Consider the following 19,926-nt stretch of genomic DNA (forward strand, 5'->3'; position numbering starts at 1 on the left):
GTTCTACCCTGTGTCTGGAACCGAATAATCTAGTGCAAGATAACATGTGTTTTAGTTAGTGATTGTCATTAGCACTGCAACTAAGTGATGAAGTGTTTTGCCCCCACCCCTTGGAGTTGCAGTGTTCTCTGTGATAGGGACTCCGAAAGTAATAAAAAGAGAGGAGCGGAAAAATGTGTTTTCAGAGCGGTTGGAGATTTGTGACTGGAAACACATCTCTATCCGTTCTCCTCACGAGATAAAAAGAATCTAACTCTGTTTGTTTAATTTGTCTTTAATAGGTGTCAAACCTGACAAAAACCTTAACTGGATCAGTGGTTTTAGACATTTTTGTAACTAAGAAGAAACTGTCCAAAGAGCCACCATATTTACAGGCCTTGTTAAGCAGTACTACAACATTACACTCAGTTTGGTGTGTCATCTCATTATGGAAGCCTATTTCTGCTAACGTGATATAAACAAGCAAAAAATGACTTTGTACAGTATAACATAACTGCGAATATACTACAATGTGAGATAGTTATAAGATGAGATGACTAGGTCAAAATGATGAGACAGTATCTCATGGATAAAGGATTTTTCTATTGTATTCTTTTTGACTCCATTCTATTCTATAAGATAGAATACAACCACACACATGATACCTATATGTTATGTGTGGCTTATATGTTTTCTTTTTTTAATGTTGGTTCAGATAGAAGTTATTCCTGATTAAAAAATGTCTTAAACAGCCATATTTTGTACGATCAGAATGAGGAATGGAATCCAAAGAAAAGTTTGCTGAAATCAGTTTATTTCTTTGTTTAGATTTTTTGTTTATATATTTTACAAATACTAATATTCTGAATCAAACAGTTTTCTCATTCATATTGAGACTGATTAGAAATCAAGTGCATAATATGAGAATGACCAGATGTAAATTATCCTTTTTACAAAATAAATGATGAAAATACAAAGATGGCTGCAAGACAGTTATGCAAGAAAAAGAAGTCTTGGAGTCTCATTGGCTTGATTGCCAACACCTGCCTCTGCTGCCTCGTCAATCTATTACTGCCTCACTGACCTGAGGACACATAGAGTTGTTGGCCCAGTAGGAGGCTCACAATGGGTACAGTACAGTAAAGTCTGTACTGTACCGTTGGCACATTATGGCTGTTCAGTCTTTTCTGTCACCTGAAGCTGCCACATTTCCTCAAGATTTTTCTGGCATTTTTGATGATAACTGGCTTTTTCCATTTGAGGGGAACTTGGATTTTCCATCATTTGATACTATCTTCACAATGCCCTGCATTGTAAGTCATGCAAAAGGAAATGAATGCATATGCTACAAACTTTAATCTATTTCTATCTGGAATATTAGAATTTCATTTTAAGCCATCGTGAAAAATAAACACTGCAAATGTGACAATTTTCTCTATTTGAATTACTGAAATTTGAGATATAAGGTATGAAACGAAGCATTTTATAGCAACACCTGTTCTTTCCCGTATATTAAGTTATGCATTCCTATGACGAATGCAGAATGAACTCACCTCGGCTGGGTTTTCCTGTATAAAGTTTTTGTTTGTATTCCAACGCAGGCGTCGCTGTGGGGAGCTGGGCTCTGTTGGGGCAGTTACAGTGTGCACTCTCCCTTTCACTACGCATGCTCTGTGTGTTTTTCCTATCCAAGGTTTGACCCTGACCACTATTTTCTCCGCACCGCTACTCTCTATAAAGTGTCCATGCTTTCCTCACGCAGTCTCTTTCCCCGGCCGCAAAACGACCGTGAGTGTCCAACTCACCGTTATAGGAAAAAAAAAAAAACTTAAAATAAAAACGCATAAAAAAATATAAAATCTACAAAATCTAAATAAAAACAAACGCAGAAATACTTAAACACAAACCTTTAAAAAAAATAGCAAAATTAAAAAAAATATATACAAACATAGGTGGGATTTTAAAGAAGTTCTCGAGGTTTATTCTAAGAAGCTGGATTTGCGGAAGCTCTTATAATAATCGGGGGAAACTGAGGTACGATTAAGAACCGGGTTGTTTACTGTTTCGGGACTATTTCACTAATTGCGTATATATTTGTATTCGGGGAAGCTCTAAGAAATGAACACTGCGACGGGGAGTTATCCGATGGCTTCTCTCTACGTTGGCGACCTGCACCCAGATATTACGGAGGCTATGCTGTACGAGAAGTTCAGCCCCGCCGGACCGGTGCTCTCCATTCGGGTCTGCAGAGACATGATCACCCGGCGCTCCCTCGGATATGCTTATGTGAACTTCTCGCAGCCCGCTGACGGTAAGAAGTGACTTGAAGCAACTCAGTACAGTGTGAGCATGGCTTGAAAAACAAAACAAAACAAAAAAAAAACTTCGGCATGTTTTCACTTGATGCTCATAATGAATATATATATATATATATATATATATATATATATGTATAGAATATTTAATTTAAAGGTAGTTTGTTGCACTCTTAATTGGGGCTTTTTGCCTCACGTTCATTTCTTGCATTTTGTAAAATAACTCAATACAAAATGTTCATGTAATTATTCTTAAAAGGTGGCAACGTGTTCTCAATAAGGGACATTATCTTTACACCAAGCAATTAGCTATTTAAATGGACATCTTCTCTAAGCAGGCAGAAAAAGCTACAACCACAGCAGAATCTCCCTCTCCCCTTTGAATCTGTCGATTTGCCTTTTATTGTAGATTGTTTAGTCTGTTTGGAGAAAATCTTGCAACTTTTCCTTTTTAAAGAGGTTTGATGGCACTAAATTATAAAATTAAAGTGTGAACTTTATACTTTAATTTATAGTATATAATATACTTTTATACTGTACTTCTCAGTATTCAGAGGCATACCTGGTAGTTTCCTGAAATATGTACTTTCTGGAACTCACAAACTTGCACTTACTTTCTTTAAACGTACCAGGTGTGATCCTAAAACATACAGTAGATGTTATGTTTTTGAAATGTCCAGAAAGTACTTGCTAACTTTCAGAAATTTAAAATGTGTACATTTCAGGAAAATACTTCGTAAGTTCTGAAAAACATGCATTATTATGTGATAAAGATTTTGTGACGATTATTCAGGAAATTTGGTGAAGAATTAATTCATTAATAGTACATCATCAGTGGATAATAATTGATAGAAAAATCTCAATTACGAGATTGAGATGGACAATTATACAAACACTTTTGAGGTTAAGAAGATAAAGAGAGTGCTTGTTTTCAAGACGACATTTCTTGTTTACAGTTAATTATTGAGCATGTTGATTTTTTTAACAATTTTTTTTAGTGAGAAAGTATGATACAGCTTCTTCTCTGAATATTGGGGCAAAATGTAACAAGGTTTCAAAAATATGGACAAATGGTAGGATGCAGGGTGGGGTAATGTTAGCACGGCACACCAAAACCCAAATACAGGAGTCAATTTCTGGCGTTTGATAATGATTTATAAATTAAGAGCGTTTGGGGTGGTGGTGGTGTCAGGAATTGAACCATAATCACAATGGTCACACTTTAGGAATACATACATACATACATACATACATACATACATACATACATACATACATACATACATACATACATAATTATTGTAACTTACTGAAACATTTACTCTGCTATCTTAAAGCTAGTTAAAATTTTTTTATATAATACTGCCTGGCTTGGACAACTGCCCCTCCCTCTTTGTGGTGCCACTCTAGTATTGATATCCCCAAACTGACATAATTAAAAAATACCTTTACAACAAGTTTAGCATTTTATGATTTTAGGTGAGTAAAATTGTCTGCATAAACAACTGTATCAGCAAATGTTTTCACAGTCTATAGGATTAGATTATATCAGGCACGGAGAGGAACGGTAGCAGGTGTTGCGGTTGCCATTGGGGTCTTGGTGACACTGTCTACATTGTGTGAACTTTTCTGCTGTTGTATCAACACAAAACACCTGTGACAGCTTATCCATGCTTGAGTTTGTGACTCAAGCCCACTAGAGATGGATTACGACAGACTTGTTTCCTGGAAGGTGCTTGACAGTGAGCAAGCCCCGAATGAGTTATGCTGCAGGTTGTATCTGTTGGGTGTGTAAATAGATTTCAGGATTCGTTTGTGTGAATATGAACAACAGGTTGATATTCCTATTCAGAACCTGTTGATTTAGGAGAATATTTGAAAGTAGTAGATGTAATTTCTGAGGGGGGGTTTCTCACTTGTGCCGTTTCTCATCTGAGTGGTGTTGTTGAATGTTTCTCTTCCCCATCAATGGTGAAGAACGCTCTACTCCCACTCCATGCCAGCACACATGCCACCCAGGACCCCTCTCTAAAAATAGCTCTCACATCTGAGCAGCCCAAAATGTGCCTGCCATGTAACACTTGAGACAAACAGTTACTGGTTATTAAAGACAATATTGATTACGTCTACTGATAGACTAAATTAACACATTAGTCTATCAGCTCTTGATCCACAATTTCCATTCAGAATCTTCCAGAAGTCCCTGTGATGCCATCTTCTATGAGCACACTGGCTGGGAAGTACAATTGTGAGCCAAACTGCTGATGCCAGCAGACGCAAGGGAGCTCCGTTTTGTTTACCAGACACTTTCAGCTGGAGAGCCCCTGCGTGTGTATATGCGTGTGTGTGTGTGTGTAGCTCCTGAACAAAAGGGGATGTTTAGCACGGGAGCCTACATTGACATGGGAGGTGAAGCAAAAGATAACTACAGATTGCTGTTACTGGGCGGACAGAGCAATGGTTGGTGACTGCACTAAGAAAAATCTAAATGGAAACATATTTGTTCATTACTATATGAGCTGAAAGTCTTGTTTTGACTTCAAGGCATGTGGTTTGTCCAAAAAAAAGACGTGCTGCAAGCTTTCCGACTGCAGCTGCCCCACACTCGTCCCAGCTGCTGGCAGATAACTCATGAGCCGCATGCTTCACTGCTGTGTCTTTAGCATGAGCTTTTTCAGCAGGCTTGCAGCCGGGATTCTCCACAGTGAAAGAAAAGAAAGGCAAAATGTTTTTAAAATTATAACTTTATGATTATTGTTGCACCAAATGACTGGTACAATAGAAGCAGTGCATTCAGTTCATATTGTCTATACTGTGCCTTCCAAAAGTACTCCTGTAACCAGTGAACTTTTGCAGGTTTTCACATGTTTCAGCCTCAAACTACAATTTTTCTTTGAAGAGGTTTGTTAGAGAGCATCTTGAAGCCCAAAGAAGAGATCAGACAAGTCAGGGATAATGTTGTAAAGATATTAAAAGCATGGTTAGATGCAACTTTCTAAGCTTTAGACAACTCATGAAAAATGTTTCAACTATTGTCTGGAAATGGAAAGAGTATGGGACAAAAACAAACTGTTCAGTTCCAGAATGTTCCAGTATGTTTTTTGAGTAAACGTCCATGTAAAAAGTAGCAAAACATGACCTTTCTTTTCACTTCTTTCTAGCGGAGAGAGCCCTAGACACCATGAACTTTGACGTGGTGAAAGGGAAGCCAATCAGGATCATGTGGTCGCAGAGAGATCCCTCACTCAGGAAGTCCGGCGTGGGCAATGTTTTCATCAAGAACCTTGACAAGTCCATCGACAACAAAGCCCTGTACGACACCTTCTCTGCCTTTGGCAACATCTTATCCTGCAAGGTAAAGTCTTTCTAAAAGTAAATATTTATTTATTGTCTGTATTCGGATTAAGTTAATTAGTGTTGGGTTTATGTAATGTAGAACTGTGATCTAAGTTTTTTGTTATTAGCAATATGAATTTTTTTTGTTTGTTTTTAGGGTAAAGGACAAAGATAAAAAATTTGACTTTTATCTTTGTTCCTTAATGCAGTACCATCGCATTCCAAATACATTTCTGGTTTCTGCTCCCTAATAGCCAAATCCAAATTTTAAGATGGTCTTTATGAATAGTTATCCGTCAAATATTTTCTCCTTGGAATTTTGCGGTAATTTCACATATTTTCTGTACTTACACCTGACAATTGAATACTTAAAAACTAAGGGAAGTGGTAAAGTAGAGAACAAAAGACCTGCAATTCCATCTACATCTAAAACTTCATACAAGTCTGGAAACATTTGTCATCCTTCACTGTTGCTCTGCTCTAAATTTCATCTATTGAATATTTAGTTCTCTGCTTATTTGTTTAATAACATTTTATAATATTTTTTTTAGCATCAATAGGAACAAACTATATCTTTCTGAAAGGGAATTTGAAACAAAGAACATGAAGCTCCAATTTAAAACATATTTTTCAATAAGTTCAGTGGAAAAGCAGGGTGCCAAATATAACTGGTGTCACATAATGGGAAAATATGGATACAAAGTAAAAATTGTTACATCAAAGTTGTACTGTAGCAAAACAAAAAGAGTCCAAGACAGAAGGACTAATAGAGTCTAAAAAAATAAAGACTACAAATGAAAGCACTCCTAAAACCTCCAGGCTTGCACATAAAGACTTTGATTTTTTACAAAGCGATCACAAAGTATGTAAATTGTAAAAAGCCATGCTTACTGTTTCCTAGCACTAATCTTAGTGCTAGGCTAACTGAGTGTAGCTTTGCAAAGTAGTGCTAAAGCATCATACAATTATCCTTCCAAATTCTTCAGTCTGTGCTTTAAAGCTTGAGAGCTGTCTGCATTCCTGAAGACATTATACCCCTGTCCACCTTGTCCAAGGTGGTGTGTGATGAAAATGGATCAAAGGGCTACGCGTTTGTCCACTTCGAGACGCAGGACGCAGCAGATCGCGCCATTGACAAGATGAACGGCATGCTTCTGAATGACCGCAAGGTGTGAGTGTCTGATCAATCCCTTTAATTTTTTTCAAACCATTAACATGAGTTTGTCTAAGTGAATTATACATGTTATCAATCCTAATTAGAGTTCCAGGTGTCAAGAGTTTTGTATGTGTTGACATTATGCAGAGACTGTTATTCACTTTGCCTTGCGAAAGTTCAGTCATTGAACTTTATTGCATTTGTCATGCTGAATCAAACTCAAACTTCAATGTATGTTATTCAGATTGCTTGTGATCCACCAACATAAAGCAAATAATACATGATTTTCCGGGTTTTTTTTACAGATTAAAGTCTGAAACATATAGTATGTATGTGTATTAACCTCACCTGAGCTTCTGTAGCTGCAGGTGTTTTTGGATGTGTCTTCACATGGATTGCAAAGACATTTGGAATTTGACTGGTCCAATCAAACTAATACGCTTTGATCTCAGCCAGGCTATTGCTGCAGCTGAATCTTTAGGATTGTTGTCCTGCCTTATGGTGAATCTCCGCCCCATCTTCATGGCTTTACGAGCCTTTAACAAATTTTCCTCCAAGACTATTCAGCTCCAACAGTTCATCCATCTCATCGACTCCTGCTAAATAAAAGCAACGTGCCACAACATGATGCTGCCACTACATACTCTTTGTGTTCTGGGTGATGTGAGGTGTTAGATTTCCACTTCACATAGCACTTTGCATGTATATCAAAAACCAGAGTATCTTCTTTCACATGTTTGTGGCTGTAGGCAAAGTGCAAATGGGACTTTTTGTGTTTTCTTTTTTGGTATTAGTTTTTTCACTCATCTCCTCCATAACGGTCAGATTTTTGGACTGCAAGGCTTATTATGGGTAAGAATATACTCTAGGTCACGGGTGGGCAATCCTGGTCCTCGACGGCCGGTGTCCTGCAACTCTTAGATCCAACACACTTGAATCCAATAGTTGAATCACCTCCTAAGTGCAGTCAAGTTCTCCAGAGTCCTGCTAATGACCTCATTATTTGACTCAGGTGTGTTGAAATAGAGACGCATCTAAAAGTTGCAGGAGACCGGCCCTCGAGGCCTGGAGTTGCCCACCCCTGCTCTAGGTTATTCATTATGTTGTTTCTTTTACAAAATACCATTCTCTGTGCAGTTCTGTCTAGAGGCCCCTGAGCATTTCCCCAAAACAACTTACAGCTTTTTCCTTTCTTATCTAAGTACACTTCACCACTGGCAGTTCTACTCCCATGATGAATATAAATGCATGACTCATTTTTTTTTTAACATTATTGTTTGTGAAGAAAATAAGAACAAAAACATAATTGAGATAAGCTCATTTTCTTTTCACAGTGTAGCTTTGCACCATATTGTGTTGGTATAAATCACAGTGAGATCCATTGAAGTTTGAGTTTGTTGCCTAACAAAATATGGAAATGTTCTGTGGTTATGAATGCATTTGCACGGCATTGTTTTTTTTATTCCTGTATTTCTAAACATGAGTGAACTGACCTGATATGCTTTTTTGTTTGATTTGGTGAGTTTGTGTGAAAATATATTGAGTAATATATTCATAATTTATTCCCCGCCAAACTTAGAAATAACCAACTAAAAATTCTTTCCCACCAGAAACATCCTTTGTTCCCTTACTGTCCACTTGCTGGTCATTCATCTTAGAGTGTGAGTGTGTGTGTGTCTGCGTGTGTTTTAGTGATGGATCGAATGCAGATATGCAATACAGGATGGCTGAAGGGGAGAGGTCCTCATAACCAGGTAGATAAGATCGTTTAGTCTGCATCTGATTTCCCTTTAAACTTCTGAGAGTTTTCCTCAAGCTCTCTCCATCCATCTCCTCATCACATTTTGGACCAAGACCTTGACGTTGTTATGTCCAGCATGCCATTATTTATGCTTGCCTTTGGATGCTGGATGTGTTTTATTTTCTTGTTTTTTTCACAGTCAACCCTGAGAATGAAGAGTCACACAATAAAATCTTGGATTCAGTTTGTCCAATGGATGTTGTCCATGTTTATGAAAAAAAAAAAACCAAAAACAAAGAGATCGGGCCTGGTGTATATCTCAGGAATGTTGAGACTATTTTACAAAGGTGTGTTTCGCTCCTCATGTTGCTTGTTCAGGTTTGTGGGTCGTTTTAAATCTCGAAAAGAACGGGAGGCTGAACTCGGTGCCAAAGCCAAGGAGTTTACCAATGTTTACATCAAGAACTTTGGCGATGACATGGACGACGGACGACTGAAGGAACATTTTGAAAAATATGGTAAATTGACATATACAAGCGCTTTGCAAGCTGTTTAATGTTAACTGTTATCAGGTTACACCCAAAAATGTCCATGTATTTTATTGGGATTAAACATGATAGACCAATACGAAGTGATAACGACTATGAAATGGAAGGAAGAAGGTTCATTGTTTAGATTTTATTTTCAAGTAAAGGTGGGAAAATCTGTTGACAGGAAAACTTTTAGTTGTGCACTTTACAAATCCAGTCTTTATGAAAGAGGTATGTTATTGCAGAAAAGGTCTGATTAAAATGTTCTGGCTCAGGGGGCTGTAAAAAAACGCACACCACATTTTCAGACTGTTGTTTGCAAAATTAAAATACTAATTATGGGAGATTTTGTTTCATAATGTGCTACTTTATGTTGTCAATCATGTTATATACCAAGTAAATACAATAAAATTAGTTTCACTTCCTCTTTTCCACATTTGCAGGTAAAACCCTGAGTGTGAAAGTGATGGCAGATTCCTCCGGAAAGTCTAGGGGTTTTGGGTTTGTTAGCTTCGAGAAACACGAGGATGCTAGCAAGGTATTTTAAATGACTAGGGATCCTTAGAGGCTATGCTTGATTTTGGAAATGTTCTCACTTAAATATTTGTTCATCCTAAAGGCTGTGGAGGAAATGAATGGCACCGAGCTGAATGGTAAGACCGTCTTTGTGGGCAGAGCTCAGAAGAAGATGGAGCGGCAGGCGGAGCTGAAGAGGAAGTTTGAGCAGCTCAAACAAGAACGAATCAGTCGGTATCAGGTGAGCTTCCTCACATATTTGTGGTAAGAACAAAAGATGAACTCTCTTCTAATTGGGTTCTAGAGCTCTGTTTCAGGCTCTACAGGTCTGAGATAGCATGTCAGGATTTTTATGACTAGAAAACTATAAACATTTGTTTATTTGAAGGGGCTACTTGGAGAAGGGGTCTTTTATTCTAAGATCAATATGGCAGCACAACTTATTTTTTCATATTAACGTGTGATCATAAAGGGAAGCCATGAAATATTGTTGCAAAAAGAGTAATGTAAACACAGATTTTCCATTTTGGATGCATCTGTATTCAATAAATATGATACTGTGTGTTGTGTTTTTTGTACACTTGGTTTTAGATTTAACTAAATGTTGCTTTTACTGACTTTACATTAATACCTGAAACTGAAATGTGAAATTCTTTCATCAGGGAGTCAATCTTTACATAAAGAATCTTGACGACACGATTGATGATGAAAAATTGCGTAAAGAGTTTTCTCCATTTGGCTCCATTACAAGTGCTAAGGTGAATAAAAAAATCTAAACAGATTATTACACCTTAGCTGAAACGAATCTGCATTGCACTGTGACTGTGCATGTGTGTTTAGAACCTTTTGTTTATTCATTAGGTGATGTTAGAAGAAGGCCGCTCAAAGGGCTTCGGCTTCGTCTGCTTCTCTTCTCCTGAGGAGGCCACCAAGGCTGTGACAGAGATGAACGGACGTATCGTTGGCTCTAAACCTCTGTACGTCGCTCTTGCTCAGCGCAAAGAGGAGCGCAAAGCTCACCTCACCAACCAGTACATGCAGCGTATTGCTGGCATGAGGGCCATGCCGGCTAATGCCATCATCAATCAGTTCCAGCCCACAAGTGGCTACTTTATGCCTGCTGTGCCCCAGGTGAGGGAGTCACTTTCTGAATTGATAAACTGACCAACTAGTAAATTGAGGAGAATGAGCCGATTTGATGTAAGGAAAAATTGTAGTACTACTTTAGAAAATCCGGCAACAAATAAAAGTTTCATAATAGTTTTGTGCATGTATTGTGGTTAAATATGTAAATTGCCTTCATATTTACTTTTTATTGCTAAGTAATGCATTGGAATGCAAATTATAGTTGGACGTCTTTGCAGCAAAGTAGTGAGACATGTCCTGTTTGACCAGAAGAAGAAGTAGAGGTCCATAGCATGATGAAGAAGGGGCAGACATTCACAGTTCAGGTGGAACAATCTGTTAACAGTAAAGTTATTAGTTGTACACTTCACAAATTTAGCCTTTATGGAAGAGTTTTTCTCAAAGGAAAAAAGTATTAAAAGCTCCTGTTTGCAGTCTGCAACTGGTGAAAGTAGACACAACATGTGCATTGTGCAAGAAAATTCTTTAGCTAGATAACGCCTAAATATAATCTTGTGATCATTTAAAAAGAAAAAAAAATAACATTGCACATCACCCTGAACTCACCATCCCCAAAGAGAAATATGGCGGCAGCAGCACAGAACTGTGGGGATGTTTATTGTTGCGCAGGGACGGGACAGCTGGTTGAATTTAAGAGCTGAATGGATGGAGTTAAATACAGGGCAAGACTGGAAGACAATATCTTTGAGGTTGCTAAAGACTTGAGACTGGGAAGGAAGATTACATTCTAGTAGGATAACAACCCAACATGCACAAACATGCTTAGATCAGAGCATGTTTGTGTGTTGGAATAAACAAATCAAATCCACATTAATCCACCTGAAAATCTATTTCAAGAGTTGACAGTTGATGTTCACAGACTCTCTCCATCCAATATGAATATGATTAAGTTATTTTACTACAGGAATTGGCAAACATTTCAGTCTCTAGGTGTAAGAACCCGATAGAGACATATCCCCCAATAACTGCTGCCTTAATTCCCTTCTTGCCCCTATTAGGCCCAGAACAGGACCACATACTATGCACCGAACCAGCTGGCTCAGATGCGGCCCAACCCACGGTGGCAGCAACAAGGTGGTAGAGGTCAAGGTGAGCATATAGTGCCTCCGTAACATTCAAGTAAACATTCAACATAGTGTAGAAATACTTTGCCTCGACAATCTCTGCTTGTGTTGATCCCAGGCGGTTTCCAAGGAATGCCTAACTCGCTGCGTCAGCCTGGACCCCGGGCCAATCTCAGACACATGACTCCTAGCAGCGGTGCACAGGGCCCACGAGGTCTGCTTTGCTATGAAAAGTGACCATTATCAGTGTGTCTGCTATTTAAATTTGTACTTTTCTGTCTTTATTTTATCTCTCTCCTGTTAGGTGCCGGTCAGACCATGGGTCCTCGTCAGTCAATGGGAGTTCCCGGCCCCAGGGCCATGCCTCCTTACAAATATGCCACTAGTGTCCGTAACCCCAATCCCCAAGTGGTGCAACCAATTGCCGTACAGCAGGTATTATTTTTATCTCCCTTTCAGAATAAGCATGCATATCTATAAACACTCTTTTCTAAAATACCTCATCCATCCCGTTTAGACTCAGCCAGCTGTGCATGTTCAGGGCCAGGAACCGCTCACGGCCTCCATGCTGGCTGCTGCGCCACCTCAGGAACAGAAACAGATGCTAGGTATGACCCTGTTCTGCTGCAAACAAACTGTACCAACTTTTGACTTTCTTTAGACTAATTTGTTATCATTTTAAAACAGGGGAGCGTTTGTTCCCGCTGATTCAGGCCATGCATGCCAACCTGGCAGGAAAGATCACTGGCATGCTGCTGGAAATCGACAACTCGGAGCTGCTGCACATGCTGGAGTCGCATGAGTCTCTCCGTTCAAAGGTACCTTATTTATCCTGCCTAGAACAAAGAATGTTCCCCATGAAGTCACTAAACTGTTTCTTTCCTGTTTGACTGGTTCAGGTGGAGGAAGCTGTTGCAGTGCTGCAGGCCCATCAAGCAAAGAAGGATGCTACTCAGAAAGTAGGTGGCATGGCGACTACTGCTGCTGCTACATCCTAAAAACCGGATACTGTATTAACTTGGTATGAAAAACAGTAAAACTAATCATATTTGATCATTTCAAATGAATTACACTGTGGTACTAATGAGTTCATTGTGTTGTTCCAGGACTGAGAAATCAAAGTCAGGATGGACAGACACACTACAGTACCTTCAATAACTTATGCAAAAATATCAAAAAAAATTTTAAATTAAGAAAAAAAAAAAAAAAACCCGTTCAAGTATGTTTCTAGTTGCAACATACTTTTAAACTGCACACTACGTTAATGTGAAAGAGTCATGAACACAGCACATATTTGATCAGAAAAGGCCAGAAACCTTTTTCCAAAACCAACATGAATCTTGTTCTTTATTTTTGCTTGAAGGCTTCACTTTGATTTTAAAATGATTGGCTTCTTAGCCATCTCATATTCTCATGGGTGTGTGGAATTATCAATAAAGGGATGATAAACAAACATAAGTCTCTTGGTGTTTTATTGAGTCAAGTTTGACTTCAGATATTTTGAATGGGAATAAAGTATATTGAATAGGATGTGCTGCTGTGGCAGGTTTAGGTGCTGATAAATGCTTGAAATTTCTTTACAAGAGAAGGTAATTTTTGCAAATTACAGATTTTTTTTTGAACAGCAGAAATAATTACTGTAAAGCAGCTGTAAACAAATAAACAAAACCTTCAATGTCTTAGAATTTATCAATGTTTAATTTTTTAACTTAACAAATTATTAAGAACTTAAATGTGGTCATATAGAAATGTAGCATTAATATTCCTATTAATAATGTGGTTGTTGTTGAATTATTATCATTGATAATAATTATGCCTTATGTCTAAGACTTGTTTTTAAGAATTTTGGAGATTTTTAAAAACGTCTTACATATCTTACATATTTGTAAAGAAACATAATAAAATAAAGTGTGTATTTTATTGTTACACTTTTAAATTAATATTTTGAAGGAAATAGTAATTTACAAAATAAATACGTTGTTTAATAATCATCATCATATCATACAAAAATACTTATATATTTGCAATTTAATTAAATGTAATATGATAGTGGCCATATGATTATAAAAGTCAGGATAACCAGTTATTTTATTACTTTAATATTATGCTGAAGTATTGACAAAATGATAGTGAAAGTGATCACAATATAAATATCGTCGTGTAAACAATTTAAAATTTCATTTAGTAATATAACTTGGAGGAGACAATGAAAAACAGCAGAGCAATTTAGCAAAACAAGTATTGCAAACAATTTGCGCAGTGGAGATAAATTACGAGGGACTTAATGTTTCCGCTTTTGCACAAAGAAGTACACTATTTTTACATGCAAACAAATTTTATTAGTAGTCTTTAATAATAAAAATAATCTTTAGCTTCAACTTTGATGGACTACAAGTCGGTTCTCGAGGGCCGGTGTCACCGGCATCCTACATGTTTTAGTTCTCTCTCTGGTGGTAGTAACAACCTCCTCAGCAAGTCTATGTTCTCCTTCTAATGAGCCATCATTTGATGCAGGTGTGCTAAACCAAGGAGAGAACTAAAACATGTAGGATGCCGGCCCTCGTGGACCGACTTTGGGCGCTCCTGACTTAAGTCGATCGATCAAACTGAAAAAAAGATAATAAATGTAAGTAGTAGTTCCAGGGATGACCACTAAGAGGCGCTGTAGCCAAACACATCCTGGAGGCGGGCTTTACTTTTAGCCCACCAATCAGCGGAAGCGGTCATAGTTGAAAGGTTACGTCTAATATGGCGGCCAACAAACGAGTTCTGTATGTCGGTGAGTCTTTTAGATTTTTTTACTTTAAAAGTGCATTATATGATTTATGGTTTATGTACTTTAGGAATATTGTTCTACTTCACTTATAATTGTGTTCATGAAAGTAATAAGAGCGCAAAGGCGGTGTTTGTGCCTTTAGAGGACATGTAGACAGAGAAAATGTGCACTAATCTACAAATTGTGCAACCTTTTAATATCTCATAATTTTAATGTAGTATTATTAACAACACTAGTTATGATATAAAGACTAAAGATTGGCATTCACCGCTGAATCTTGGCAAACATCAATAAAAACAGCATATTATTATTATGTATAAGCTGAGTGTCTGTATTGTGTGTTTTCGGTGAGGTGGCTTGGCTGAGGAGGTGGATGAAAAGGTGTTGCATGCAGCTTTTATTCCCTTTGGAGACATCATAGACATCCAGATACCACTTGACTATGAAACAGGTAAACCCATACACTTATTGTTACATTTACTAAAAATGCCGGTGGATCCAGGCTTAATTACTGTGTGTTGTGCTAACCTTTCAGAAAAGCACAGAGGGTTTGCATTCATTGAGTTTGAGCTGGCAGAGGTATGTGTAGGAATGAAAATATATATACAATTTAAAGCGTGTTTCTTCATAAGGTGACTGATGAGTATTTTCTTCTTGTGCAGGATGCAGCCGCAGCTATCGATAACATGGTAAGAGGTAAATGTGTGCTGTTACTCTCTAGTGGCCTTGACAGTTGTTGCTGACGTGCTTCTTCTTTGCTTTTGGCTAATCAGAATGAGTCTGAGCTTTTTGGACGGACCATCCGTGTCAACATTGCAAAGCCAATGAGAATCAAAGAGGGTTCTTCTCGACCAGGTACTGAAAACTATACTCCACTCTGAACTTTTTTTTAAAAAATTATTTTCTTTTGCTTCATTCTGTAATTTTTTCCTCCCCATAGTGTGGTCGGATGACGACTGGCTGAAGAAGTTCTCAGGGAAAACGGTAGAGGAAGCTGAGGCAGAGGCAGCATCTGGAGAAGCGACCACCACAACACAGGACGTAAGAGACATTTCCTTATCTTAATAGTTAGTTTATATGTCTGATAAGTGGGTTTCTTTGTCGGTCACCGCCGTTGCTGCTGAATGTCCTTTTGTGAAGAATTCAGTTCATTTAAGGTCAGCTTGACAGATTGCCTCAAAGTGAAGATGCAGTGGTTTTGGCTATTTTATTTTTTCAAAATTAACTGGAATATGACTTTCTACAGACTATTCAAGTTCTAAATATAAATTATGAAAACTAATGTGATCAGAATTGGATCATATTTTAATTTGAATATTTACAACTGTAAATACCATTGTGTGTAGCGGTATGGCTATGTCAGGATGATGATGTCTTCTTTGATTTAGTAAATGTAGTTAAATGAGATCAAAGAGACACTTATTTGATTCCAGATGAGATGTTTTTCAGCATCTCTTATGGAGTATATGATTGTTATTGCATACATTATTGAATTACTTTGCAAAAGTAGCTCATTTGATTTAAGAAAAATCCTTATTTAAAATCTGACCACTGTAGAAGTTTCTGTCATAAATTTATTGTACTTATCATTTTAAAACATGCTAAGATGAAACTAATACTAAAATTAAACTAATAACTCTAAGAATTTGATTCTTACATTTTGATTTAAAATGTATATATGAATCCTGATCTGTGTTTCCAGTCTGGAATACTTGGAGTAAATAAGTGGAGAATAATTTATTATTTGCAGGGTGAGCCTCCAGCTAAGAAGGGCAGAGTGAATCCACAGGTCTACATGGATATAAAGATCGGCAACAAGCCAGCAGGGAGACTGCGCTTCCTCCTCCGGGCCGACATTGTTCCAATGACAGTAGGTCTGTACAAACTCCTTAAACATGTTGTTGTAGGATTGACAGATCTGTAAGGATGAACATTCTTTCTTGCTTAGCTAATAGATGTCCTGTTTTTTCTGTGTGGTGGGATTCTGTGGTGTAAGTTTATTTTTATTATTTTTTAATTTTCTAATTGACACAAAGCAAAAAGACAAAATAAAATGTCTTTTAGCATCTCTTCTGCAGTGGTTTCCAGAGAAACTACTCCCAGAACAGGGACAATTAGTTTATATACTTAAGGAATTAGAAAAAACCTAGAATCTAGAGAAACTACTCATTACCTTAGATCAACATTTAGGACCATGTACTTTATAGAATCAAACACGGAAAACCAACATCTAGTTTTATCAAGTCATGAATCCAGAGAAACGCCTACTAGTTGATAATTTTTTATTCATTATTAAACACGAGGAACCAATATGTAATTTTTCTCTTGCTTTTCTTTTATTTTGTATCGTTTGTATTTCCTCTAAGTCATGCAAAGCACTGAATTGTCTTGTTGCTAAAAATGTGCTGTATAAATAAAATGATCTTACCTTACAACATTTCACAGTAATGTGCAGTTAGTGTTGCCATCTCAACATTTTAGGCCCAAACGTCAGGATAAAGGTGGGCTTTTGGATGCCTCCAAATTCCAGCAGCAACATGTGAAATATGACTCAAGCCTGCTGGAAATCTCTGTGATGCATCAAAGAAATGGGGGGGATAAAACACAAACCAGTTTTCTACAGCTTTAAAATGAAACTACAGATTTAATATAATGTTTATCTAAAACTTTACATTATTTTTAAATTCAATAGAGAACTTCCGCTGCTTGTGCACACATGAAAAGGGGTTTGGCTACAAAGGCAGCAGCTTCCATCGCATTATCCCTCAGTTCATGTGCCAAGGAGGAGACTTCACCAACCACAACGGCACCGGCGGGAAATCCATCTACGGCAGAAAGTTTGATGACGAGAACTTTGTCCTCAAACACACCGCTCCAGGTAAGGAATCTAGCACCAAGCGGATTGTTTTTTTATGATCCTTACAATGTTTGGCTAAAGTTGCGTGCTCACTCACACAGGGCAACTCTCCATGGCCAACTCTGGGTCAAACACAAACGGGTCTCAGTTCTTCATCACAACAGACAAAACGGACTGGCTGGATGGGAAACATGTTGTGTTTGGCGATCTGGTGGAGGGGATGGATGTGCTGCGTGCAATGGAAGTAAGAAATCAAGCCACAATCTGCTAATTTCACTGAAATGCAGGTTCCTAATCCAGCATAAAGAATATACATTTAGTGATTTTGTTTATGTGGTTCCATGTAAAGTAAATGTGTGTAGTCAGAAAACAACCCTGCTTTTAAGGAGTTGGTAATCTTTTAAAAATAAGTTGGATTTAAATGTAACCTGACTTTGCTTTATTCCTCCAGGCTCAGGGAACGAAGGATGGCAAACCAAAACAGAAAGTGATCATCTCAGACTGTGGAGAATATGTATGAATGAGTTAAAAAAAACAGGGTTTGCTTGTTTGTCTGTGTCTGACGACAGACGTTTGTCTAAGACAATATTTTTTTTAACTGAAATCCATTTTGTTATGTAAATATTTCAATAAACACATTTTTTATAACTAAATCACAGGTTAGTAAGCATTTTCAATAATTGCAATGTCATCTATTTATGCCTGAAACTGAAGTTGCATAGAAACTATGCAAGAGGTGTTATCACTACTAATTTTTAAAAATTATTTAAATTGCAAGGAGAGAGATCTTAAGATTTACCCAACCTGTCACAGAAAATGCAATATGTTCCTGTTTCTTTAGATCAGTATATCGAAAAACACAGATCAGGACTGTTTGACAGACATGCTAAAACTCCTTTATTGATTCCTTTGCCCTATTAAGACTTGATTTCCAAATACTGATCATCTGCTAGCAGATGTTTTAGCTCTGAATTATTTTCTTTTGTCCTTATCTTTGCCTTCCTTTTTGGTCATTAAACACAAAATTCTGCCTCATCTAAGTGACAAGAACTGGAAAGAAGTTGAGTGACAGATCATACAAAGTTTGTAGAAAAACTTTGAAAGACCCACATAAAGTCTGGCTACTTAATAACTTTTCACTGTCCTGCATAAATGTTTACCATCTTATTGCACTGACGCAGCAATAAAATGTTTTAACTGGCTTGCATCACTAGTTACCAGTTGCCTATAATCCAAATTGTAACCACAAAGGATACGAACAAAGTACTCATTCATTTACAATCATTCCCCAGAGACTTAATGGAGAGACTTATGTTGCTAAGCCAGAATAATGCTGCATGTCTCTAGATTCTGAATTTCATGCTGGAGAGATTCAGCATAATGACTCTTTCCAATTTCATTATGCACTGGGATCCCTCAAAGTTATGTGCTCAGTCCATTTCTTTTAACACTTAACGTACAACTGTACTTGCACATCATAATTTGATCTGTAAAGTTCCTTATAATATGGTTGTAATTTTGCTCAGTGTATAAGTAATAATTGAACCAACAAGGAATGAAGTCTGGTTCACCTTTAATGATTGATCTCGCCTGAATAATACCACTGGGATTGTGAACTGGACCCAGCAGAGATTGCACTTTCCAAGGAAATAAAAACCAGCATAGCCTAGCAGCACCCTTATAACATTCTTTAATGCTGAGTTTTGAGATTATGTTGATATGACGATCAGACCTATTCAGATTCAAACTGATGAACTGAAACGGGCACATTTAAAAAAGTAGAATGTCATTGAAAAGGTAATTTATTTCAGTAATTGAATTCAAAAAGTCAAACTCATTAGATGATGATCACACACTAATGGATATATTTCTAGTGTTTATTTCTGCTTCTTTTGACTACTTTGTCTAGCAGCCAAAGTAGTCCAAAAAATCAGCTTGTTGTGCTAAAAGATTATATCACACAATAAAAAAGAAATTTACTTTTAATTAAGAAATGTACTAAAAGCCATATGCATTCAGTTCTTCATTGGTTTTCATCAATGTAGAGTCGCACATTATAGAGGCTGCAAGGTTGTAGCACTGATTAGGTATTAGGTAAACACTAGAGTGCATCGATGGCAGTTTTCTGGCCGATCACCGATTACCAATCTTTTAAAAAGCCTAACTTACCAATTCTAATTCTGGCTGGCACCAGTTTTTTGTCTGAAAAGTTGCTTAATATATCAAGAAAGTTGCTGAATTGGCAACAATGAGGTGACTATTGTTAACTGTAAATGTGCAAACATGACCTGGTTGGTCGGTTTGTCAGTCAAACCAAAATCACAGCAGAAAAGAAAAGCACAGTGGTTGATTTTTAGACCTTTGCCGAGGTTGATAACATTGATGGATAAGATGGGCTTCACATGTAAAAATCAGCTGATCACCGATCTCCCAAAATTGAGGAAATCGGCACCGATAAATCGGTTCACCCCTAGTAAACACAGTCAGGAGAGTTTGGTTGCAAAGTGAGT

At 37.4% G+C, this 19,926-nt stretch overlaps 2 protein-coding genes across 2 annotated transcripts; both read left to right on the forward strand.

Annotated features, from left to right (window-relative positions):
- The first annotated feature begins 1,726 nt into the window (after positions 1–1,726).
- pabpc4 (poly(A) binding protein, cytoplasmic 4 (inducible form)) lies at positions 1,727–13,236 on the forward strand. Its single transcript, XM_028000474.1, has 15 exons — positions 1,727–2,290; positions 5,456–5,649; positions 6,686–6,801; positions 8,906–9,045; positions 9,501–9,595; positions 9,677–9,814; positions 10,236–10,331; positions 10,435–10,704; positions 11,718–11,808; positions 11,902–11,997; positions 12,088–12,218; positions 12,301–12,391; positions 12,471–12,601; positions 12,683–12,804; positions 12,890–13,236. The coding sequence occupies exons 1-14, from the start codon at positions 2,098–2,100 to the stop codon at positions 12,779–12,781; spliced, it is 1,881 nt and encodes a 626-aa protein (XP_027856275.1). The 5' UTR covers positions 1,727–2,097; the 3' UTR covers positions 12,782–12,804; positions 12,890–13,236.
- A 1,181-nt stretch (positions 13,237–14,417) lies between these two features.
- ppie (peptidylprolyl isomerase E (cyclophilin E)) lies at positions 14,418–18,072 on the forward strand. Its single transcript, XM_028001539.1, has 10 exons — positions 14,418–14,562; positions 14,912–15,010; positions 15,095–15,138; positions 15,222–15,248; positions 15,333–15,414; positions 15,500–15,600; positions 16,310–16,433; positions 17,252–17,437; positions 17,518–17,660; positions 17,868–18,072. The coding sequence occupies exons 1-10, from the start codon at positions 14,532–14,534 to the stop codon at positions 17,934–17,936; spliced, it is 906 nt and encodes a 301-aa protein (XP_027857340.1). The 5' UTR covers positions 14,418–14,531; the 3' UTR covers positions 17,937–18,072.
- The last annotated feature ends 1,854 nt before the right edge of the window (positions 18,073–19,926 follow it).

This window comes from Xiphophorus couchianus, chromosome 19 (assembly GCF_001444195.1).
Source record: "Xiphophorus couchianus chromosome 19, X_couchianus-1.0, whole genome shotgun sequence".
NCBI classification, from domain to species: domain Eukaryota; kingdom Metazoa; phylum Chordata; class Actinopteri; order Cyprinodontiformes; family Poeciliidae; genus Xiphophorus; species Xiphophorus couchianus.